Source organism: Harpia harpyja, chromosome 20 (genome assembly GCF_026419915.1).
Source record: "Harpia harpyja isolate bHarHar1 chromosome 20, bHarHar1 primary haplotype, whole genome shotgun sequence".
In the NCBI taxonomy this organism is placed as follows: domain Eukaryota; kingdom Metazoa; phylum Chordata; class Aves; order Accipitriformes; family Accipitridae; genus Harpia; species Harpia harpyja.
In genome coordinates, this window is record NC_068959.1 from 17,611,676 (window position 1) to 17,638,045 (window position 26,370).

At 37.9% G+C, this 26,370-nt stretch overlaps 1 protein-coding gene across 3 annotated transcripts in view; it reads right to left on the reverse strand.

Moving 5' to 3' along the window:
* The window catches only part of SLIT3 (slit guidance ligand 3), a 537,543-nt gene that overhangs the window by 227,232 nt on the left and 283,941 nt on the right, over positions 1–26,370 (reverse strand). For all 3 annotated transcript variants that reach the window (XM_052816501.1, XM_052816502.1, XM_052816500.1), the window contains one exon: positions 6,863–6,934. In XM_052816501.1, the coding sequence (XP_052672461.1) occupies positions 6,863–6,934 (72 nt within the window). The remainder of the gene's footprint in view (positions 1–6,862; positions 6,935–26,370) is intronic.

Consider the following 26,370-nt stretch of genomic DNA (forward strand, 5'->3'; position numbering starts at 1 on the left):
CAGGCTATTCTTAAAGGGAAAAAAACCCTCCAACCTAATGGGAGCAGGAAAGGAGAATGAGCACAGCATTCAACTACTACATATGCTCCAGCAGGGGGAAAATCCATCTTTTCTAAATATGCAATATAATTAGGCATCCACACTGAGGATTGATAGAAATGTTCATCAATTTCCTGGGACGTGCCTGGAATACTGCAGGATTAGCAAAATCATTGATCAATGAATTTATGCAAATATATTCTCCCCATAAAGAGAGAGTTACATTACATCTGTAACAGGCATCAGTGATTTTCAGAGGCCCTCTCTTGCCCGCTCTTATTTTATCTCAGTTGGTCTTTGATATAAAGCCTGTCACCACAGTGCCATCTGGATAGTGTTCCTTTCACTATGCTGTACTTCCAACCTCACATTTTGTAATATGTTATAGAACAGAGGTTACCTCAGATTTCATTTCCATATCTTGAGCAATGACACCAGATCTCCCACCGACATGTATCAGCAAATAATGACATTTCTTATCAAGCAATCATGTAAGCACCCCATCTTTCCTCCATCAATTCTATATGGTAATTATGCAGCTTATTTCACTAGGGTCCATTGGGGGTGCAGTATTTTTCTAAAAGTTCTCCAGAAAAAGGCATTTCTGTAGTTAATCTTATCTCCAACTGATTTATATAACAGAAACCTTCTAATAACAGTAGCCAGGTTCTTCAGCAGCATTCCTCCTTCCCTTAAAGACCTACAGCGATACAGGAGGCAGGACGAATGGGACGGGTATAAACTACAGGAGAGTCTAGTAAGTAATGGAGTAAAGAAAAATAGAAATTATCATTTGTCCACTGATACCTCTATAGTCTGGGTGCCCTGCTTCTCAATTGCCAAACTGACTTTTGTTCTTCCTCTGGCATAACTTGATTGCCCATGATAGAAGCTCGGCGTGGAAAACTGAGGATACTCTTAGAAAAGCCAAACTCCTTGTTTTTCACCTAATTTCACCTAACTGGTAGATACTTCATTTACTCATATACTGCCAATGGTTACTCCCTTCAGTTTTGTTCTTATGACACGTATTATGTACATGCAGACTGATGAAATAACTAACAATTGTAAATTCATTTTATTCATTTACATACATTTGAGCTAACATATAACCTTGGGTAAAAAAAGAAAACAAAACAAAACACACACACCCCCAATCATTTTAATTCTACTGTACTAAAACAGCTATGCACATTTTAAATAGAAATCTCATTTTCATTATTGCATTTAGGTATTTTGGTATCAGTTATAGGAACACAATTTACAGAGTTCAAATTTTATCCTGATTGCCTCAACCGATCATAATTTCCAGCAAGATAGAGAAGGAAATCACATTTGTGTGACATTTTCAAGCTTTCATTAAGCAATGACATCTCATATATTTAGAATTATGTCATGACTTTCGCTCCCTGACTCTCCAGGTTGGGAAAGCAAATAAAAATCTTCTATCTAGTTAAGATATGCTCAGAATAGCATTTTGCAAATAAGTAAAACTGACTATATAACTGAGTGTTCAGCATACAGAAGACAACCCTAGGAACAATTAAATCCTGGCTGTAGCAAAAAATAATGATTCATGTTCAGAAAAGTTCTTAAAAGTTTGCTAGGACAAAAGGTAGTGTGTATTATAAGCACACTCACCCATGACATCTCTATCAGAAACTGCAGATTACTAATTTTTTTATGAAACAGAATCCTTTATAAAAGGAAAGCATTGGATTGAAAAAAGGAAAGCATGAATAACCCTATTCCACTTGTAAAATGCTTGCAATGACTGGATGTGTCAGACAACATACAGAAGAACAGGCGATGTGGACCGCAACTGGTCTGACAGATCGTGCTGTGTCCCACTGAACACGACTCAGCACCGAATGAGAGTTCAAAAGAAACCAGCGCGTGGCACTTGTAGCTGTGTGCTTTTCTGGGCATTTGTTGTGGAGCAGGAAGAAGAGTGAGGCACAAATGTTTGGAGAGAAAAGGCTATATATACAAACACTGAGAGAACAATTTCAATTTCTAAGACTCCTATTATTTTCATTTTAAGATTTCAGGGATGGAAGGGTGGTGTGTCTTAACTTATGTTTACACTTTACAATCTGAAAAATTAACTTTTTTTTTTTTAAGATCAAATATTTAGGGCTCATTTGGAATGAAAGTTACAACTTAAAATTGCTGTGAATATTTGGGTGACTGTACTTGCACTTCTTCAGTATTACTGGTGAGTGAATTATCATGATTTTTCACACTAAAGTGCCCAGAGTTGAATGGCGGATTCCTGCATGCATAGTTTGCTGCTACAGACTCAATGACAGAGTCAGTGCTCATTCATTTCAAAAAGCAGGAGAAACTCAGGAAAGAGGATTTTCAGGCTCAGAGGTATTTTATGAAAGACCTACAGCAATTAACATGACTAACAACAAACAAAACCCAAAATCATTCCGTAGCTCTGTACAGCACGAACTCATTTGCCTTCTGTAACAGAATACTATCCACAGACCTCCTAGGATTAGCTCTGGGTATGATAAAATCTTTGGGGTTTGGGAATTTTTTTTACAGAAAATCTGCAATGAACAAAATGTGTTCAAGCTCCAGTCCCTCTGGCTATCATTATAAAGTAGGAGGAAAAACAGCTTTTACAATATAAAACAAGGAAAATGCTCCACCTAAGTTGCCAACAGTGACTCGTAATTCTTTCTGTCCTGTCCACATGGCACAACTGCCATGTCATCACACAGTTTTCAAGCTACCCTAGTGAGGCAAAACAATAATAAATAAATTAAAAGGATTTTTTCTAAATTGAGTTCTGTATCTTACTGAGAAATGGATCCTAAAACCGCAAATATTGTTCAGCACTTCCAGTCTAATGACAATAGCATGTTCATTCACTCAATATTACTAGTTTAACCAGTTTGACTGAGCTTGTTGAACCACCTTGAAATTGATTTCTTTTATTCATGTATCCTAAGAGACTGAAGGTGAAATTCTGAGCCCTGAAAGAGTTTTAAATCCCATGCTTCATAATTTTGGACATTTGGAAATGAAGCTATGGACTAATTTCTAATCTACAAAGGATATGAACGTTGTATTGCCACACACCATAAGGAACACTAGACAATTATTTTGAAGACTTCTTTGGAGGTTTTTTTGGTTTTGTTTTGTGGTTTTTTTAATAATCTTTAAACATGCTTACAGCTACACTAATCATATTTCTAAATAATAACTGTTATTGCCAGATATTGCTACAGGACATAACTAAAAATTAAGCAGAGCAGAAAACCTTCTCCTACTAAAAATGACGCGTTAGTGAAAGTTTCACACCAATTTTCTTCAACTTTCCTGTGCATTTCTATTCCAACAGGTCATAAGTTAGTTAATAACTTTTGCCACCCCTTTACAAATACTTGCCTCTTTTACATTTTATTGCTCTTTCAGTGGTTGCACACACCTTTCTGTGTCTTGGAACGCAAGAACAAACCCACTGAATTATGCTTTATCATCTTGCAAAAAGGGGGAAAGCTAGTATGTCAACAAGAAAAATCCCTATTTTATCAACAAATTAAAACTAAAACCTTTATGGGAAGCCATACAAAAAATCTGACACAAATTTGAACAAAAGCAGCCCCAGTGCAAAACTACCAAGAAACAATGTTTAAGTAAGCGTGTCTGTTCTGCATGTAATTTCTCAGACATTATTTTCACCTTGCCACAGGGGCAAAGACAATCGGCAGAAGGCACCAAAGCACTTTAAACTCAACATTTTTGCAGCTTTTTAACCCAAGATTCAGTCACCAGTAGCACTTGGCACTGCATTATGGTCTACATAGGTCAGATCATAGGATCAGGGACATCTTTTGGGACATTTGAAACATGGAAGCTCATAAAAGAAGTGATCAAAAAACTGTTTGTATTGGGAGCCACTGTCAGTGCCTTGGTCTGATCCAAGCTTCAGCTGAAGTTAGCAACTCATTGTACCATGTCAAGTATTGAAATTAGTCACAAATTTCAGTCTTGTTTTCGTCTCTGCCTCTGCGCTATTTGTTGGTACAGGAACGTATTCGTAACACAGAAAAAGAAAATAAAAGTAGTAAATGAAAACAGCTTGTTGATAAGCAGAAATAAGTAACGTGGTCCATGGAGTGCTCTTCATTTTGAAGGATAACTGCACAACTTCCTTCTCTTCCTACATCTACCAAATCACCAAGCTCCTTGCACTCATGTCTTTTGAGGAATTCAAGATGAATGAAAACTGCAATCCAGAAACCAAAGTGCTTTTAAAGAAAGTGTTCTTAATTTATTTTTTTGAGTAATGCTAAGCATTTTGTATCTGCCCCGAGTTTATCTACAGAATTTAGAATTCTGTAGATGTGCGGGAGTGCAGAGAAAAGGTGCAGAAATGTAAACGTTTGATATCAGAAAGGTCGCAAGATTTCAATAAGATAAAGAAGAAATACACTATTTGGTACCCTTGCAAACTGTTCAAACAGATAATTAGATTAATTTTTGTCAGAATCATTAAATATTTTCTACGTATTGCATTACAGGTTAAAACATATCTGCATAAAATACATAGTGGATGTGAAAGGATGAAATTTGGTTTCACTTGTTCATATTCTTTGATGGTTCAAATCACTTTAATTTTTTAACATTTATGACTGTTTTACACCTGAGGATATCATATTCTCTGGGGCATGAGCAAATTTATTTTGATAGATTAAATGCTCAAACTTTCTTTGAAGAAAAACTTGGGAAAAAATTCAGATTAGGTTGGAAGTATAAAACTCACATTTTGTGACTGCAAGAAAAATACCTTTAGAAATAGATACTATCAGGATATTTTCTCATCTGTTAGAATTAAGATTGATTTTTCCTGTAGCAGTATGTCTGTGCTGAAAATTAAAAATGCATTACAGAACTGATTATGATGTATTTTATATATCCTCCTCTTCTTCCACCCACAAATAAGTGGCATAGAATTAATCAATTAAACTCAGAGAGGTAAATAAACTAATTCAACATTTACTACATCCTGGGGAGAGGGTATGCATTCCCAGCAACTTTTTCAGAGCCTGCAGAACTCGGTATATTACAAAAAAGGCTCTATTTATTGTCCAGCCTATTTTAGTAAAAGTTATAGCACAGTCTACTGTCAGTGGAGGACTGATTCACTCTCCACAGATATGGAAAATCAGTCCATCAAAAAAAAAAAAAAAAAAAAAGTCAATTTTGTAGGAGTTCCTGGGGTTTTTTTTCTTCCTTTCTTTCACCACACCGTAGACTTTTCAATCTGACAGACAAGTAAAACTTTATAGCGGTAAGACATGACTTTTCCTGAAAAGTGCTATTAATATAGAATTCAAACAATATTCTTGATAGCATAAGTTCCCAGATAAGAAACTCTGCAGATACCTACTGTTAGCTCAATATAAGCAATGCACGCTATCTGATCAATATCAATATCCCAGCCTGGGAGAGAGAGGGGCCAAAGGTATCTCAGCTGACGGTGACAGACAAACATGCACAGCCACCACTCCCGGGTCCCTCAGAAAGCTGAACTTGCTTCTGCTGAAACTGATGGCAAAACTCCTTTGAGCATCACTACAAGGTGGGTAGAGCCCTTGGGGAAGAATTCCCTATATCATCACATATGTATTCAAAACCACTGTGATGCGTGGCACAGCACCATCTATAAAGCCTGTTGTTTTGCCTGTTCTCAGAAGCCAAAGACAGTGTCTTAAGTCTGCTGAACCTCCAGGTGACAGGACTGTGAGGCAGGTGCTTACTTCAACCATCTACCATTTGCTGTTTCATACCATTTATTTAAGGGCAAGCTTTTCAGCAGTCTGAGCAGGCCTTCCCTGCTGTGTTCAAGTGTATACTGTTTCAGTGCTGGACCAGTATTAACTCCAGTTCAGATGCTGAGGGTTTGAATTTTGGAGGGGTCGTGTCTCCCCCTCCCCGCTCCCTCTCCATTTTGGCTTAGCACTGTGTGCTTTCACAAGTATTAACACTTTCAGCTTTGCAGTATTAACTTTCAGGTACCACGGAAAGCTTTATATCCGTTCATATAGTCAAAACCTATTCCAGAAAAGGTCTCTAAGTGAATAAGTAACTATTAGTAATAAGCAAATTATCTGCTCAGATACTGAGCTCTGTGTAATATTGGATTTTACATTACAATGACAGTGCTCTAAATCTAACGTGCTTTTTCTCTGTTAGAGTCAGCTTTCATTGTCAAATCCTTTTTTTCTTTTTTTGGTCTGTGCTGCAGCTTTAACAGCCAATGTGTAAAGTTTGTGGTACATGAAGAGCACAACGTGGTGTTATTTCAGCCCTCAGAGAAGGATCCTCCCCAAAAGCCAATGACTGCACTGAACAAGCCTGCCAAACGCCCGTCTCTCCTCCCTCTTACATACCAAACACCTTTTAAACAGCTTTTTGTCTAGGGCAATTGTCAGATATCTCATAATATTGTTCCCCACGAACCTGTTACCTATCCGCCACTCGACATTACGCAGACCTGGCCAGGTTTCTGGCTGCAGAGCATACATCGGACGCACTTTGAATACTGCTGAACCCCATCTGTTCCACACGGCAGCGAGCACGGCAATATCCCTGCTCCTCAGGAGCGGCAGCAGAGAAGTCGTCTATTGTGGTTTAATTAGCAATAACCCCAGCCTGAGGGAAGTGTGAGATTTCACTTTGCTACCTACACCAACCGCTCCGAGGTGGGAAGGAAGGATATCAAGCCCCCAGCTTCGCCCAGCACTGCAGCACGGGGAGAGCCACCCCCCCGCCGCCCCAGCACAGCACCAAGTCAACTCACAGGATCTCCAGGTCGCGCAGGGCTCGGAAGGCTCCATCTTCGATGCAGCTGATCTGGTTGTTGTCCAGTTGCCTGCAGAAAGGAAGGGAGAGGATGAAGGCTGGCTGGTACGGGCAGAACTGCCTCGGAGCGCCAGGTTGGGGGCTTCCCCGTCACCGAGGTGTCCCTCCACCCCCTCGCAGCGCCTGCTCGCCACCCGGCGCAGGGCTGCTCGGCTGCCACGCTGCTCTGGCTCTGCTTGCTGCTGTCTGACAGCGCTGCACGCTACCGCACACTGAAGCCTGTCAGGTCTCAGTAAATATTAATTGCGCCTTTTTTTTTTTTTTTTTTTTTTAAAGGCAGAAGGGAGTAATTTCATTACATTAGGGCATCCAATCCATTATGAGCTTTTACCGTCATGTCACTGAAACAATTTCATTAAGCTAAAGGCCTGTAAATCATTGGAGGTCACTGTGCTGCCCTCCGTGACCTCCCAGAATGCCTTTTTTCTTTTACTGGAAGTTGGAGTCCTCTGTCCTGACAGTACTAAATCTCCAGGCTTTATCTGCCCAAGAGCTGTGAGAGTGCATAGGGAATATACCAATTCCAAATTAGACTCAACTAATCTAATTTTACAGTCTTTTTATTATTCTAAGCACCAAATGTCTGTGGTGGTTCAATGCCTCTCTGCATTGTTACTGGTCCCATCTGGTAGCCCATTCTATTGAAAGATTTCTGACTAAATACAGATTCTGTCTAACTGCATCAGGGAGAGCAATCCAGTGACAGAAAGCATTATACACACATACACTTAAAACACTATTTTGCTTCAAAATGCGTAATTTAATATTTGGGCAGTGGAGTTCTCTCATTTGTCTCCCTGCATACGTATGATTTAAATATATTTTACAATATATATGTGGATATAGCAGTACAGCTACATCTGTCTCTTTTCCTTAGAAAATTAAAGTTGTAAGTTGTAATTTAAAATTCAGTGATTACATTTTCTGACACCTGATCCCTTAAATAAAATTATGTACCTGCCCACATGTAAGTTCAATATCTGCATTTCGTAAAAAAATAGATGCAGGCTCCCGACTATATTATACTGTCCTTTGCCCACCATAAACTTTAGATTTGGTGAGGCAGGGACCATTTGTTCTGTGTGTGTAAATTATCATGAACAAATATACCAAGACTGCATTGCAGTTTCTGGTTGCTATTAAAAAATAATAAATATATATGCAGAGATAGCAAATATATTACAATATATATATGTATAATATATTTGTATAGTTTTACCAACTTCAACTATTTGTTGTACTCAATTTTTGGTCTAAATAGACATTTGTGATAGCTTTCTTATTATACAACAATAAAGTACAGACAGAGCAAATAAAACCTTTATGCACCCCTTTAAATACTGAGTTTGATCTACTAATATTGACCATCTTGAATATCTGTATATTTGAAGACTATGGGAAACTTAACCCTTGTAATGTAGCCTGGTCTTGATGAACACCATGTTTTTTATGATTTACAGTGCATGAAAAACCAGGCACGCTATAAGGTCTACTAAAAAACTTAGCAAGCGTAAAGCCCAGCTAAGGTTTCTCATAGCTCTTGTACTTTTGGAGAACATGCTGAATTTGGCAAAACTTCAGCAATGTCTCCCATACTGACAGATACCAGGATGTACAATCATCCAAAATGGATTTTTCTGTACCATAAGAGTTGATGCATAGTATATATACATATGTATATAAGTATATACATACATATTTATTTATGTTCTCTCCGTTACTCCCACCACCTAGCAAAGTTGCTAGAAACTATATATTTTTGACTGCTGGGAGGACCCGCGGCTGCTGAGTGGCTTTTCCCGAGATCCCTGTTTAATTGTGTGGGTTGTTAAAAATTTGTTGCTCAAACAGAAAGGATGGTGCATTTCAGGAAGAATGAACTTAAAATGAGTTAAATATAATGCTGGTTGCATGACTAAGTACTTTACACTTCAGTTGGCTTTATTAAGCGTAAAGTTGGCACATGCTAGCACGATGAAGAGAAATCAGGCGCAACTTGAGAATCACATCTCTTCTTCTACGGCAAGTACTATATATTGCCTATTTTTATTTGAGTTATACTATAATATTGATTTTTCTGCCAAATACACTAAAATAAGCAAATAAACCCAGTATGCTAGTCACAAAGTCTTCTGATTAAAGGGCTTCATATGCGGTGTGTTGGGTTTTTTAAAAAATGCTACTCTCATAGATTGTTTTTTGTTGAAAAAGCGTAATGACAATCTTAATCATATTTCTATAGGTCCACTCACGCTAATGTTAACAACCAAGTTTAGTCTGTGTGATTCATCCACAGGACAACAGCAAGGGAAACCTCTAGATGCCCAGAAGACACACACTTAGCAGGATAGTCAGTAAATGGGGAAAATATTCATTAGAGATACATCCTGATTCTGTGTGCCCCATAAACTAAATCTGCAGAGTCTCTGGGTCACATCCACACATTTAATGCTTCTTTGTAACGGAGCTTATGTTTCCTGATATCTGTCACACCAAAACATTCACATCGGTGTTTAAGCGTAAGAGTTTCTTCTCAAAAGAACTATTAGTTGTCTTAAAATTAGGCATGACTGTTTTAGAGACCCTTCGCCTCCCCGTTTATTTCTCCATGGGTAAAGATGGAAATTCTATTTCTTTGCTTCTGTATAGCACCCTGGTGAGTGGTTAAGCAGAGACTAGAGATTTGAGAGTTTAAAGTCTAAACGATGTCCTTCTTCCAAGACAATGTGTTACTTTAAAGTTTTGAGAAAACTTCAGGTAAAGCCTTAGAGAAAGGCAAAGACAGGTATTCAACACATACTTTTATACCTGTGAAGACAAAATAAAAATCCTGTGATGTGGGCTAGCAGCCAGATCACATACTCAAAGTGGGTAAACTGTACACGCAACATTTGTTGAGAAGAACGTCTTACCTGAATAAAAAGCATCATATGCAGAGAAAGTAAAAAATCAACTTTAAAAAAAATTTAGCAAAATCAGTAGTTCAGAACAGGTGGCACAAGTATCTCCTTGAGGAACATGCGACACTGCTCCCACTTCTTCATCGCTGCCTTCTGACTGGAGCACTCACACACGCGCACACACACACAGAGCACTGCTACCTGAGACACAGATCAGCTGCTCTAGGCTTACAGGTAAATTTAAAAAATGGTCTCAGTCAGCAGAAGTATTTACCCAGATTTAAATGCCATCTCTATTTGTCAGTGTTCATACCCTTTCTAGAAGATCTTTTTCTCCTCAATATTACAAACAGGATGTTATGCATGTAATAGTGTAATGTAATGGTGAAAAAAGGTCAGACAACACAAACTCAGATTTAAGACACCATTCTAAAATGGACAAAGTCACTTTTTGTACCTCCATTCCTGCCTTTTGAAAGAACACAGCACTAAGCTCAGACTTTATCTAAAACTACCAAGTGATTCAACTGCCTCTGAAGAAAATAAGGGTTCTCACGCAGAAAAAGTGAGCCTCTATATTTAAGAGGCTAAAGGATGACCGAAGCCGCAATAACCAAGCTGTGTGAAATAGCCATACGATACGTATGGCACATGATAAGAGCTACAAGCCAAGGCACAAACAAACAAACACTGCCAAACTTTGAACTTCCAAGTTTTTGCTAAGTTAGATAGATAGCTAACTTTTATTTGGGTGAAAGTGTTTGGGTTAAATGCCAAATCTCTCATGCATTAGACACAAAGCACTGGACTTGGGCTCGGTGATGTTGTCAGAAGGGTTCTTGCTCCAACATCAGTGAGCCGAGATCCCAGCCTGGGAAACCCAGCAGCTCACGTGTGATTGAATTACCTACTCTGACCTCACCTAAGAGGCTCCAGGGATCCGAGATCTCTGTGACAGGCAATTAACAACCAGACAATACTAATAGATACAAAGAGCAATACTGGAAGATCGCAGAGAACGGAGCAAAACGCTCAAGCAAGGGAAATATTGAATGGGTATATGGGATTTAGGTGAAGTGTGACAGAGACAAATGCTTATAAACGATGCAAGAATTTATAAAACTATTTGGAGAAAAAGGCATCTATCATATGGTAGAGCTATAATACATAATGCCGTATGTATTATTATAATCTGACTCTAACCATGACTCAATAGCTAGTCTCAGTTTTGATTAAAAAACAGGAAAATTACGTGACTAAATTATATGCAACTGATTGATCATTGTCTGTCTTTAAAATTGATGCTTTAAAGAAAAAACCTTAGACACAAATCACCTTTCTATGAAATGAGAAATAACACTGCATCCTAATAGATTTATATCACTGGACGGTCTATGGTTTGGCCAAGACACCGCTTTAACTACTTAAAACACAATTCCTCTGACAGAGTATAACTCCAGCTTATCCATTTAGATTTGTACATTATCTATCATACATGAGAGTTAAATTTCAAATAACATTTGGAAGGAATAGGATTTTACAATGTTGATATTCTTTTGCCATTTGAAATAATCCTCTAAATACTGAGGCTTGGAGGTTTTCTCACAACAATAAGGAATATTTAGTTTTCAAATGCATTTGAGAGATAAAAATCCCCAGCAACAAAGCTGATACAATTTTCATCAAGCTACTACATTGAAGATTTAAAAAAAAAACAAAACAAACAACCCAAACTGTTCTGAAATATTAAAGAATTTCATTCATCCAGGTTGAAATTTTCCAATACCAAAATAATCTAATCTTTTACTAACATTAGAAGTTAGTTAATGTTTAAAACCCTACATTTATATTACTAGCAATGTTTCTTCATAGTACACCAACTAAGCTGACGCCATATGTAAAAGCTTTCAATATTTTTTCTGCAATTAGCCATACTCACATTCATGAAGAAGTCCTTCAAGCATCAACATTTCACAGTAATGAACTACATAATCAGTGTTTTGTACTTTGTTTCAGAGGGATTTTTTTTTTTCCATTTACAAACACTACCGAGGCCACTGCAGAGCTCAAGTGTTAATCTGGTTTTTAATTACACTGTGATGGTAGTTTAATTACTATAACCTCTTTTTATATTTTGTCCAGAATCTAGTTAAATGTTTAAATAAAAGCCTGTATTAACAAGTACTGTAATAAATACTTTTCAGATTTCTTTGTTTCTTATATTTTACGTTTAGCACATTTAGCATAAAAAGAAGTGTTAGAATAGTTGCATATTTAAGAAAGCTCTACTGTTACAGATATGAAATTACTACTGTTACAAATATCTACTGTTATAGATCTGAGATTAAGCAAGAGCCATTTCCTCATTAATAAAAGACTTGCATATTTAACCAGAAGTAACCATATTAAACTTTTTGTATTATTAAAGTATTTAAAGGAATTTTCAATAGCCATTTCACTGGAAGGTAAATTCACTGTAACTTATTATAGAATTGTTATTAGAAAAAAAATGAATTTTGTTAATTACATCTCCAAAAGAACCTCAGTTCGGACAACATTTTTCCCAAACCTTTTCAGTTCTTTTTTCTAATATAAACTGCTGGGTTTATGCCATCACTTTCCCATAAAGTTTATACCCTAGTACTGAAGTTCTTCCATAACCTGTAAGAATTAGAGAGACGCTCTATAACATTTATTGTCCAGCCTCCAAACCAGTCCTTAAATAATGTTAAGAATATTATAATTTCAAAGGAAAGTAACACCAATACATCTATGTAAAATTTCTCACATACTAACCTAAAGTCCTTATCCTTAAATTAAATTGATAAGGAAGCACCATAAATGGTAATAGATGGTCCTTTGAAGTAATACTAAATTCAATTAAATTGAAATAATATAAAGTTGTTTCAAAGTAGCTTTTAATGCATTTTTCATGTTTAATTTTTACTCTTTATTGACGCTTTACTAAAATCATTCTATAAGAGCTTGCTTGTATTAGAAAATTTAAAGAATTGATACATTGAATTCAACATTAAAATAATTTTCAAGTGGAGTAAATTGGTGGTGCAAAACAAATGACAGAGCTGCTGTGATCAAGCTGAAATCTCCCTCTGGGATTTTTACAAGTGTTCCAAAATTCCTTTTTTTTTGGTTGTTGTGTTTCCTAAAGATGCAGTGTTGCCAAAAGCTATGGTTGAAGCATTGTGCAGAAACAGCTCATCTGCATGAAATAGTTGGGCAGTGTCATATTCTCTGTCTTCAGTTTTCATACCCGACCTATGTTGCCAGGTTGTTAAATAAGGAGGGAGGGATATCTGATTTGGAGGGGAAGAGCTGTTTGTAAATAATCACTGTCCAGACTATTCAAAAGTATTAGTATTTACTCTAAGTTTTTTTATTATATTAACTCACAATTCAAAATGTTGCTGTCAAAAGTAGACATCATATTAGCTCCATACAAAACTTAAGTGGCAAATGAACATGTAGACTACTCCTGCCTCCTCCGACAAGGATAAATACACACAAATCCAAGATTTCCTTTCAATATCAAGGGGTTTAGAACAATTTTTTTTTTTTTTTTTTTAACTCTCTCTGGTTGCTGATGTAACAAATAGTGCATACCAAGCACAGAAATGGCTGTCTCCATAGCAATTGGGGCAGGTTTTGCGGTTTCCCTAGTTACTCTTGACTGATAACCATCTGTTGTTCTCCTCTGCTATAGCCCCAAAGGGGAAAAGGGGAAGAAATGAGGAAGATAAAATGGGTGTTAGAGAATACAAAACTTATTTACTATAGAGTTTTTTACATTTTCAGAAGGTTTGCACTTATTAAATTTTGGTTTTATTTATTGTTATTTTCAGTTGACAAGCATCAAATAGCACATGTAAAGGAAAGTTCTAATTTCAAAAGGTTACTAATCATTCACCTTATTAATAGGAAATCATACTAGGGAATCATATTAGGAATATTAATAGGAAATCATATCATTAGGGATGCTACTATGAAACTGTGGAAAATGTGAAACTGAGGCACTTATATAGAAAACAATACACAGATATTTAATCTAAATAATTAGTAGAAACGTGTAATTTACAAAGAGCATGAGGTAGAGGAGGTGCAGAAGGTTAGCATCCACCTAGCTGCTGCAGGTGGAATAGATCACGAAGTAACTGCTACTTTCCAGCCCTGACCTGCAATAATGGCTGGAAGTTACCTCTGTTTACACGTTTGTGGCCATCACTGGCCATCACTTCCATCAAACCTTGAGCCCCTTCCTCCCCTTCAGCATCCCTGTGTGGTGCCCTAAGGAAGACACAGGTACAGCAAGCCTGCAGGGACGAGCCATGCCCGCGCCCCTCCTTGAGGACAGCAGCACGGCTGCACTTGCACCATGGGCAGCCCCCGATGGCCCTGCTGCCTGAGGCACGCGTCAAGATGCGTACTATAAGCAAGGTCAATGTTTATATAGGCTCGTGTACCATCATGGTATTATTTACATGGAACTAATAGCACATAAGTCATGCTCATTTTGAAGGAAAACCAAATAAGCCTCCACAGGCTAGCTGTTACGGCAGATCAATATAGCAGCACGCATTTTTCCCTTGAAAATGATTCTGTGCATATGTTCCATGTAGTAACAAATTCATTGCAGGATCAAAACTTAAAAAAGAAAGATACAGAATGCTTCATCCCTTAATGTTAAAATTTGTATAAGCTGTCAGTTATCAAAGACAGACAACATTTGTTTGGAGCTACCAGTATTTCTAAAACGTAGCTTCAGTAGGCCAGAGGAGGGCAAGAAGCTCTACAGAGTGATGCAACAAGGCAGGGTTATTGCTCCGCTGGTTCTTACCCACGGCGCAGGACAGGAGACGTTCTGGACACAGATGACGTTACTGCTGCCTCGAGGACACCACCGAAGGGCTTCCCTGGGGCTGCCTGGGTGCCCGGCTCCTGCCAGCGGGAGCTCAGGCAGCACAGGGCTGCGCAGAGCTTATCGGGAGAAGGGGCTAAAGATGCCCACATGTACTGCCAGGATAAAGGGCGGGATGTAGGAAAGCAAGGTGGTTATTTAACAGGGTGGCTTAGCAAAAATAGTATTAATTCTGGTGTTTCGTTGTTTACACATTTTTATTATTAATAATTTACTAAATTCAGCTTTGCGAGGAAAACTGGGGCTCTCATGCCTCTAAGAGGCTTAGACTTTTTCAGCAAACATGAAAATTACATGACAAGATAGAGGTTGTGGCAGAGAGCAAATGCAATAGACCTCGGCAATTAAGTGAAGGTAAATGCGCCCAAGGGCCAGACACCAGAAGCACCTATTTTACACAGTCAGGAAGATGACAGAGCAAAAAGGAATCTTGACATTCAATCTCCAGACATCTGTCCCCTTTGAAATCACATATTACATTAGATTAATTCTATCACCTGCAGTCATACAATGACTTATGTTTTCTAGCTCTTAAGACAAAAATTAGGAGGAAATAATACCAAAACAGTAAATGTTGTGAGTAAAGTCACAGCAGAGTGTCAATCTTGTTACGTGGCTGCTAAATTTGGGCAAACCAGTAAAGATTCTTGTGCTTTGGTGACTTTTTTTTTTAATTAGAAAATTAACATTAATACCTAGTGGATCAATACCCAAGCAATTCACATCTTGCAATTATGAACTGTAGTATCTTAGTATAACACACCAATAAATTTTTCAATCAGATCCTGGTTTATCACGCTGTTTTAAAAAAAACAAAAATGGCCAGTTAAAGCTGGAGAAGGAAGAATAGTTTTGAATATCTCAGTGCCCCATTTTGGTTTGGGGGATTATTTTTTTTTAACGTGGTTGTATTCAGTTCCTCGACATCCAAGAAGTGCTAAAATAATAATTAAAACCCACAGTCACTGGAGCATAGTTAATGAACACTACATATTTCAAGATGCTGCATTAGTTTTAAATCAGTCTGATACAGGTTTCCAGTACTGATCCTGCTTAGCACAGGCTAGGAAGCTTTTCTACCGTGTTCCAAAGACCAGGCCATTTTATCTTTAATACAGCTGTGGGCTCCAATTTTAGGATGAGTAAGTGGCACTCTAGATGATGAAAGGTGTGTGAGGGACTGCTTCCAGGTTTTTTGTTTGGTTTTACCCCTTTTCTCTTATACGGATGAGGCAAAAGCAACTCACCTTTGAGACATGAAATTTAAATTATTCTAGTCATTTCTGCTGTAAAATTGTCCACTGAAAAATAACCAATGAAAAATAAGTGTTTTCAATTACTTTAAGACAAGGAGCCATTTGGCTTAGATACAGCTTTGTCTTGTTCACTGCCTACCTGTCTGGGCATTATCAAAGTCAGAGATTTTGTTTTTAACACACAAACGCTCCTAAATGGCTGAGGTCCACATGCAGCTCCAAATTCTGACTCCTCACTCTGATTACATGTTTCTCTGCTTTGCAGGTATGTGACTTCTCAGGCCTACTGAAAAAGAGCAGCAGACCCAAGTACATCATATAACTATGCTCCTAAGGCTGTTGCCCTCTTACTGATATAAAACAAGGCCAGCAATGGATACTATAAAAATGTTTGAAAAATTGTTTTCCAGTCATTGCTTCAATGCACATGCAACATCCTGATTCTCTGTTTTTAAGAGTCTTTATATTTGTCATTTCTTAGCATCACATCTCATTTGCAAGTCAGGTCTGTGGTTGACTTGTAATCAATACTAGATAAGCATATGGGCAAGTTTAGATGAGTCAGTGTTAAGGGTGGGAGAGAGACGTTAGAATTCAGCCTGAAGTTTCTGAGCTTTTAAGGCATTTACATCAAACTTTATTTTCACTACTCAAGGCAATGACTTCAAGTTCCACATCCAAATTCCCACTGGAATTACTTCTTATGGTCTGACTCTATACTTCATTGCCCCAGATTTGCTTGTTCTCCTATGTGATTTCAAACAAGTAAGTTAAGATAATATGAGCTCTGGATTTCTGCATTACCCCCTGCATTGTACTTACGCTACAAAAACTTTGATGAAAGGGTAGGCTCTTGCTGTGCAGTTTTATATATTTATTTATATTTGTACTGTGTTCATAATAATAGTACTCTGCACTTCTCTGGGCACTCTGTGTGCTTATATGTGTAACTTACATAGTTACATAAGTACATTTGCTTACTCATATGTGAGTACTTGTGTATGTACTTACATACGAGTAAGCAAATAACACTCTGCTTACTCTGACAAGACTAGTAAGGGGCTCAAATAGGCGCTAAAATCTGCTATTTTGTTACTGTTACAAAGTGGGGTATATTTGGCAAACAGAGTGTAAAAAAGAAACCAGCATTTCTGAATCAGGGAAGATCCTTCAGTGAAAAAGCAGTGACTGTCTTGAGAGTGGCTTCAGGACTGGGAGGGTGCTGGGTCACTGCCTTACCAGGGAGCTAGGAGACTAGCAATGTGAAAGCACCTTTGTCACAGCAATCCCAAAACATTAGGAAATCATTTGTGTAGGGAAGTGGGTAAGCTGTGAGCAGTTGCAGAACAGAAGACTTTCAACTGGAGGCTGCTCTGGGGCCATACACTTGCACACACTTAGCTTTAACTGCTGAACTTTCACCAAACAGCCTTCTCCAAACTTACAACCTTTCATTCACAGATGTGGGTGTTGTCTTGTCCTGTCTGCTATATGATGAGGTCATGGGGGAGGAAACCTCATTTCTGTGTGCATTCAGAGTCCTGTGTGCATTCAGAGTCCTGTGTGCATTCAGAGTCCTGAGCAGGCCAGCCTAAACGCAACTTCTCGTTACCAGCATTGCCGAAGTCCACTCACAGACATGAAGTGTTTGTTGGACAGTTATACGTGAATTTGAAGACCCATTCTTCTTTCTCCAGTAGTTGTCCATATTCAACTTAATCGTCTCATGACATATTTCGTAAAGATGTCACACAAACTATGCCTCTGTAACTTGTGTTTTCCTCTGCCAGCAACTCCTTTGTTCCAAGTCTATACCAGGTCTGGAACAATTGCAAAAACTCACCTACGCTGTCAGTGAAACACCTGCACATAACAAATGAAGGCCTCAAACACTTAACAGGGCATCTACAGAACAAGAAGGGTTAGGAAAGAATAACTAGTTTCTAGATAGAAGGAAAGGAAAGGGAAAGGAAAGGGAAAGGAAAGGGAAAGGAAAGGGAAAGGAAAGGGAAAGGAAAGGGAAAGGAAAGGGAAAGGAAAGGGAAAGGAAAGGGAAAGGAAAGGGAAAGGAAACGGAAAGGAAAGGGAAAGGGAAAGGAAAGGGAAAGGAAAGGGAAAGGAAAGGGAAAGGAAAGGGAATAAATGACCTGATATATTAAATGGGAACCAAAAATAATGTTGCTCTTGGTTATCTGGGGACCTAGTAATTACATCAATTTTTAAATACTTTGAAAAGTGCTATGGAAATACACAGCAAACTGGATCACAGTTGACAAAAAAGCCATTTTGTTTTATTGTTTTCAAGCCAGCCATATTCATGTCATCTGTGAAATGTTTATCACCCAGGGTAAGGATAGCAATCCATCCTGCGGATTTATGTTTACAAGCATTTTGGAACAAATATTCCTATTTGAACACCCGTATGAACCATAAGTACCCAAAATGTTTGGATCACTATTCAGTTTTTGTTAGCAGATCTTTAACTTTCTGAACAATGTTTTACTAAATCAATGTGGCACTACTAAATATCCTGCAGGAAGAGGGCAGAGAGCATATGGGACAACTCTTCCGCATATTCACCAGGGAGTGTTTCTTTCCACCTACATGAAACCATAGATCTATTTCTTTTAATTCATAAAAGAAAATAGCATCCAACTATTTTTGGTATTTATGTGATTACTGTAGTATTTGAGTCCCTCACTCTTTAATATATTTATTCATCCGGCCCGCAGATGCACAGCTGTCAGCAGCATAACGAGGTTTTACAAAATTTCAGGAACTGAACGCAACACTTCCAGTTCCACTAACCTACATCATTTCTAAATTAAAACATGCTTCCACGGCCTCAGGACATGTAAAGTACCAACGTAAAACATAGGACAGGGAGAGTTTATGTCAAAAGTGCTGAATACCACTCACATGCAATAGAGTTATTGATAATATTACTGTTGTCACAAAGTAGATTTTATAAAGATATAGGTAAAACATGTATAACAGCCCTAATGTTTTACTGAATTGCAGTACTTGAAAGTAAAATATAATTGAAAACCCTATTGGTACTCGATCTCCTCAGATAAGCTTAGTTCTTGGGTAGAACTTAAAAGCAGCCTAACAAGTGGTGAAATCTTTCTTTCAGCTTTCCTTCTGGATCACTATTAGCTTGGAGAGATTAACTGCTGGACAAGAAATAACTTGACCCTGGATCTGAAACTTCACAGTTTAGAAATCCTAGTACCAAGGGGCAACCATAATCTCCAAGAAAACACGCATTGCAAAAACAGGAAGACAGGTCACCTCCAAAGGGCTTTATCCCAAATTGCAGGAGACTTGAGTAAGGTAACTTAAAAGTGTGTATTTATCTCAAATGCAGGACTTCTAATGAACAGAAATGTGAAAGAATTACTCCATTTAAAAGTGGTAAAAACAGCACCATGAAATAACTGCATCTCCAATTTAAAAAGACAAAAAATAGATATAGACAGAAGATGGCTTATTATTAGAAATATAGTTAGTGTTATTAACGAATTTTTATACATTACATCTAACATCAACAGGAAATATTGCAGAGGCAGGTTTATATACAGACTTTCCTAGAAGTTACAGACTTCGATATTTTTCTCCACAAATTGCTAAGTTTTTTATCTTTTTTCAAGAAAAATATTTCATTTTGAAATTAATGAGACATCAACCTTCAGGTCATCTCAGACATTGTGATTTCTTAAATATAAATGGTTACATGTCTAAACTGTTCATTCACATTTACTTACTAGCCACTGAATAATGATTCTACAAGCCTTACAAAATTGAAGCCATTAACAAAGAATCTTAAAAGTTAACTTAATCCATATGATTTTGAAATTTTTCTTGCTAGGTGGTGGGTTTTTATTAGTATTTTTTCCTGACATTAGTCCATAAATATATTCATAGCAGAGCCAACTGCTTCCTCTGCCAGGATTGTCATAACAAAAAGGCAGTCATGTGCAAGAAAACTTTTACTCTCTAGTAGGATTAAGCAGCAACTTTGGATCAAAAGAGCATACCAGTTACTTTACCTGACCCTTTAAACAAAATCTCAAACATCTAATTTATACTGAAATGTGACAGCACTTAAATAAAATGGCCAGAGAAAAGCCCTGCCCCACAGTTTTCTTTCTTGCAATCAAAGCAACAAATCTTTTGTAAGTAGGTAAAGAGGATACCTGCACAATTGGCTTCGCAGTACATTTCTCCCATCCTTCTCAGTCACTCTCCTGAGAGTGCTGCTTGCCTAACTTATTGGCAAGAGCTTGCTGCTTATCCCCCCCACCCCACGCCGCGCCTGAACGTTAACCCTTAATTATGCTTTCCAGCTGCTCCACAAGAAGTTAGAGTGCCACATCTTTGAAAAGCAATGTGGGCTCAAGGCAGAGAGCTAAAAACCAAACAAAACCCCAACAACAACAAAATAACCCCCACCAAAACGGTTCAGATAAATGCAAGCCCCCTTATTCAGTGAATCATTCCAGGCAAACCACTTGACCTCCTTGCAGCAGTCATCTTCCTTACAAGACCGGTTTTAAAAGCAGGACCTAATCAATACCTGATGCTGCATATGACCTGAGCTTAAGCGTATAAATTAAATACAAAATAAAGCAGGTTCAAGGGTGAAACTCATGTACAGGGCTACTGAGGGGTCACAAAAGAAAGCAGAAGGAAGAAGAAAAAACGAAAAAAAAAAAGAATCTAATTTCTAAAGCTAATTTTCACACCAGAAAGATCCATTTCCCACCACACATTATGACAAGCAATTTTTAACGTGCATGAAAAAGAAAAATGTCTTGTTGCACTGAGTAGACTGGATGTGGTGACTCGTATGTTGTGCACCTGGAAATGCAGCAAGAACTGCTTACGGGGATCTTAATGCAAACCATTTGCCTTAAGAAATCTTGTGCATCACGTCACAGTTTTATATAGCCCATTATCTTATCTGTTTAAATGAGTTAAATTCTAGGGTTTGGTGGGTTTGGGGGTTTTTTTTTGGAAAAGCATCATTCTATATTCCAGTATTAACATATCATGACTGTCTTCTGATTGACAGGATATTGAGGCAGAATTATATAGGGAAATGATCATTCTTGGAAATCTCATATTCCTTCAAAAGAACAACTAAGAAATCCTCACTTTCCCTAGTAAAATAAGAGAAAGGAAGAAGAATTCCAAGTGTGAAAATAGCACATTGGACAAGCTGTGTATGTATATTATCGTAGCGTTACTGTACTACTGTTCAATGATTTGGAAAAATAACTCCAAAAAGAGCTTTAAAAAAAACCACAAAGGACTGGAGCAGAGGTTACTTCCACATGAAGATATTCTCGCATTTGTTTCTTTGACATTTATGGGACTACCAAAGGGTAAACAAACACAAAATTAGATCCCACAGGCTTTTGGTAGGAAAAAAAGTGGAGGAAAACGATATTCGGTAACAGAAATCAGTTGTACAAATGAGACCATCATCTGACGGCCCTTTCCAATACTGCTATCTCGCATTCACCCTATGTCATCTGGTCTTAAACAAAAGGGTTCTTATTCTTGCCTACCTTGAAGCTATGTTACTAAAGCCATTCTCAGATTTGCACCTAGATCATCAACTTTACACTATTTCTAATAATCTCATAACAGATATTTGAGTGCCTGAGGATTCCCTCTGTGCTTCGCTTAGAGTCAGATCCTTATTTTACATTGGAGGAAAACACTGCAGATCCAAGCACGAATATGATTTTTTAAAATAAAACGAGGATCCTCCACAGGATATTCTTAATATCCATGTACGATTTACATGATCTGAGCTTCTTTTGAGGAAATTTTCAAATGATGCAACAATTTATCTGTTTAAAACAACTGTATAACATCCCTTGCTGTATAAACACAGTGAACATATGTTCATGTAAAACCAATTTATGATGAAAAGACTGTAAAATACAATTATACCATTACAGTTTAATTCTTTTTTCCTCCAAAAATGTTTTCCTTTCAAGGCATAACAATTTTGGATTGAACTGAATTGCAGGTGGCTTCATTTTCCTATGGCCACTTTATCTCATGGAGCCACCCAACTGCAAGATAGTGAAGCCATATAACAGACTGAATCACTGAATGAGAAATGTAATCATTCCCTTCTGTGCTCTAAATGTGGCAAGAAACTATACAGGTTTTGTCGTCGTTGTCGTCGTTTTAAATACCCGGTTCTGCTCTTGCACAGAGAGCTGCAGCTGAGTTGAGGACGGACAATAGCCAAGCAGCAGCCTTGCTGAGGTGGGGTCAAGAACGGGGGACATCCATCTTATTTTGTGGTCAAGGAAGAGCAGTGCAGGAAATCTAGTCCCCCAATCAATTACTGAAATTAATTTTTGAGCCTAAGTCATTGCCTTCTGGAGAAAACAAGAATCTGTTTACTTACCTGTTTTGCACCAGTGTTTTCATCACTTTTTTTTAACGAAGCTAGATTAAAAATAATAAATGTGTTATCCAGAAAAAGTGTTGCAGTATTAATTAAGAACTGAGGAAGCTTTATTCACCTGAAAAGGTACAACGAATCCAGGAACACTGTTGCCTATTTACAAAATGAAATATCAAAATTTAATCCCAGTGAAATGGTAAAACAACTGGAGACTCCAGAGACCCACAGTATGTCTGCCTTGAAAGCCAAAAAGCACATTGGCTCTTCAAAACTGATTCTGAGCAGCAGGTGAGCACTCCCTGCAGATCTCTTCGCTGTAGGCAAGATCTCCATTTTGCACAGAACTGGTCCTGCCAGACAAGTCCCACGGCAAAGCGTGGCATTGCCACGGAACGAGCAGGCACTGCCCCTGCCTCCTGCTCTTGTGCCAAAAGACCCTTGTTCTCTCAAGCTAACAGACATGTGTTGCACTGACTGAAGAGCCGAGCTGAAACACAGGGGGAGAGAAGGGAAAAAAAAAAAACCAGACTTAAGCTATGGTTTTAACTTTGTCCAGCTGGAAAGGTCAAGAGGAGAAGGCAAACTTTGTTCTGCTGGTGGACAGTATTTACAACCCCCATTTATTCGTGGAGTCTGCACTAAAATGATATTGCTATGCTGTTTTGGCTAAAGACTGCATATGCTGACCCCTCCGTGCCCAGCACAGCACCGGAATAATTCCATACAAAAGGTTTGCATTAAATGTAATGAAGCAAATGACAAAATCAATAAACCTGGAATGGTGTGGCTATCATAAAAATGATGTAAATTCAGAGTTCACAGTGGTTATGAAGCTATTTAGAATTATAATTAAAAGCAGCACTATCTTTTTTCCAGAATAAAAGCTCCTTTTGACAATCATAGATGAATACTACAGGAAATTTTCAACAAATGTATTCAAAATTAAGGTATGGCACAAAGACAGCATAAATTATACAAGGATAAACTGTAGGCAAAGGTTAGCGTAAAAAAGTACAAAATAAAGAAAATTTGATTTTCATACTTGTTCAACTGATGTCACATCCCATTTTAATCAAGTTTTATATCAAAAAGACAGTAAGAATACCACATAGCCTGTTTTTAAATCATGGTATTTTCTGCACTTTGTTTCTGTCAAAGAGACTTTTGTAAGACTATTAAACCAGAAAAGGGCCAAATCTGCTATTCATTACTCTCCGTACAAAAGCAGTGCTGCAGCATGGGTGTTACATCAAAATTTATCTATGCTTTATTAGGATAAAGAATAATGAGCCCAGAAAGCACCGAGCAGAGCTCAGCGAAATAAGTAAGCAGATAAGTAATCTCTGGAAATATCAATAGTCACCCTGACTTTTGGTAGCAGATTTCAAACCCCAGATAATGGATCCCATTCAAACTTAGGGGTAAGGTTTTCTGTTGTCAAGCTCTGGACATGGAGCTTGTGGCCTCGTTTAAAAATCTATACCAACATCACAGTTAGGCAAGTGAATTACATACAACTTAAATCTCCAGATTCCCCAAACTGATTTTTTTAACTATTTTTCACCTAATCAAACAGAAAATTCACTACAAATTTTAGAAGTGACCATCGAGCCTGGGGTTCTCACACTCAAATACTGAACTTTTTCAGTCTCCTGTGCAAACGGTTCACATCACTGTGTCAGATGTGCTGTTTTCCTGACAGGACACAGCACATCCATGCCACTCTTCAAAACCCCCACTGATGACCAACTTACAGAGCTGCATTACTAATGGCTATAGAAGAAGCCCTCTCAGGCAGGAGAAGGCAATAAATTATGCAAAATACAAAGCACAAGGAAGATCAGAACAGAATTTGAAGTAGATGGAAAGGATGACTTAGGCCTACATGGTACACTTCATTTTTCTTGTCATCAGCATTAGAATTTTACCAAGTGAACAACGAAAGTGCCGCCTTTAAATGATGCTTGAAATACATTTCCAGAAAAGGAAAAAACAATTGGTATTTATGCTTGTCTTACGCCTACAAGAAATATTTAAAAATCTATGGTTTGCCCAAAAATTGATATTGAAAACAATATATATTGCAGTGGATATGCTGCATACAGAAATCAGGTAAATCAAAATTACGTATAACCTTATTATGGAGGTAGTCAGCTCTGATTCGCATCAGAAAAATGAAAATTTTAAAAATATTAAATGCCACCAAACATACATCCTCCACCACTAAGTACTACTGGCTTATGTACTTCTATTTTATAGGTAGAGGACACTGAAGAGATATTTCAGCTTTTATTTATCTGACATTTTACTCAGGGAAAAGCAACCTTTACAGTGAAGAAATCTGTTTCTCAGGAGTGATGGTTCGGCTTTTAATGAGTTGTCGGTGACAGATCTCTGTGGCCAGTTGAGCCCACAACTATGGGCATCCATGAAACAAATACTTCCTGAAATGCAACTGGACAGGAGAACAGCACAGACATCCACTCTACTTAATGCAGATGTTTTCATTTAAAAAAAAAAAAAATCAGCAGTGCATTTGCAATCTGTGAAATCAATCTCAAGTGAAGTACAAGTGGTAGTTTAGCACATTCAACAGATTTAAGATCATTCTGTGCTGGTTAGTCCACCTGGTGTTTTATTTATTAGCGAGGGACATGGGAAAGGGGATTACATAAACCAAAATGTGTTTAAAAAATGCAAGTATAGTCTAATCACACTACCAAATATGACATACATTTAAATACTTCATGAAATGGTTCTGGAGTTTTCCAGTATTTATCACGTGTGTTGCAGAATTTACAGATTATTAGTCTGCACATGTTTCTGCCATTGCTCCCTGATGCAAGGAAGCAGCATTCCCTTTAGCAGCTCTTCTCATAAAATACAGGAATATCCTGCAGGTTGGGACCAAAACCTGCAGTTCACCATGTGAAAAGTTGACATAAAACTACTGCCAAGCATTTGCAAAAATGTACTATCAAGATTGCAATAGCTCACCAGCTAGCAAGATTACTGCTGAACCGGCATCTTTTAGCATCAGTGGACAATGCAAAAATCCCATAAAACTTTATTCCAAAAAAGGTAATTTTGAATGACTACTCCTTATGACGTTAAAAGACATATATGCAAAAGTTTCAGGGCGGTAATGACACTTGAAAAACACAGTATTTCTCAACAATCACGATAAACTGGCAGAGAGCACAGCTATTCAGAAGGCACTGCCTATGTGTACCATATTCTAGAAAAATGCAGAATTAACTCGTTATTCAAGACACTTTGCTCACCCTCAGCCGTCCTGCACAAGGCTCTTCTGCGAGGGAAGGGATATAAACCTTCCCTACAGACAGGGCACACACCCTTGTGCCCCAGATGCTGTACTTCTACATACCGTCAGGAAGTACAGATGGTGTACATGTTGTCTACCCTTCCCACTGCAGCACAAATAAAAAGAAAAAAAGGCTATGCTCATTCACTGTAGGCAGAGAAGAAACTGTGATTAAAAGGATATGGTTTCTGGATTAAATTTAAAGTTTTAATCTTTGCATTCCTAACAGGTTTACTCTTGGCTATGGCTGCAGCAGCTATGATGTTCCTGATGGAAACAGACAGCGCGAGCAGTAAGGCACCTTCAGCTCGGGGCTAACGAAAACGCATTCTGCATTGTGTAGGGAACATGCATGTGCATTTCAATCAATCATATCTTTTTAATGAGTTAATTGTGAAATATATGGGTTTTGCATTTATTATAAGGGGTAGAACAGATGGCAAAAGCTCAAACTAATATATTCATAAAATTAACTTACACTGCAGGTGATGTTTCTCCATAGAAGGTGTTAAGTTGGTAACGTGTTATTTTAATGTTATAATAATGCTACATTACAACGGAATTTCTAGGAAAGCAAATGTGATGGCCACAGAGAT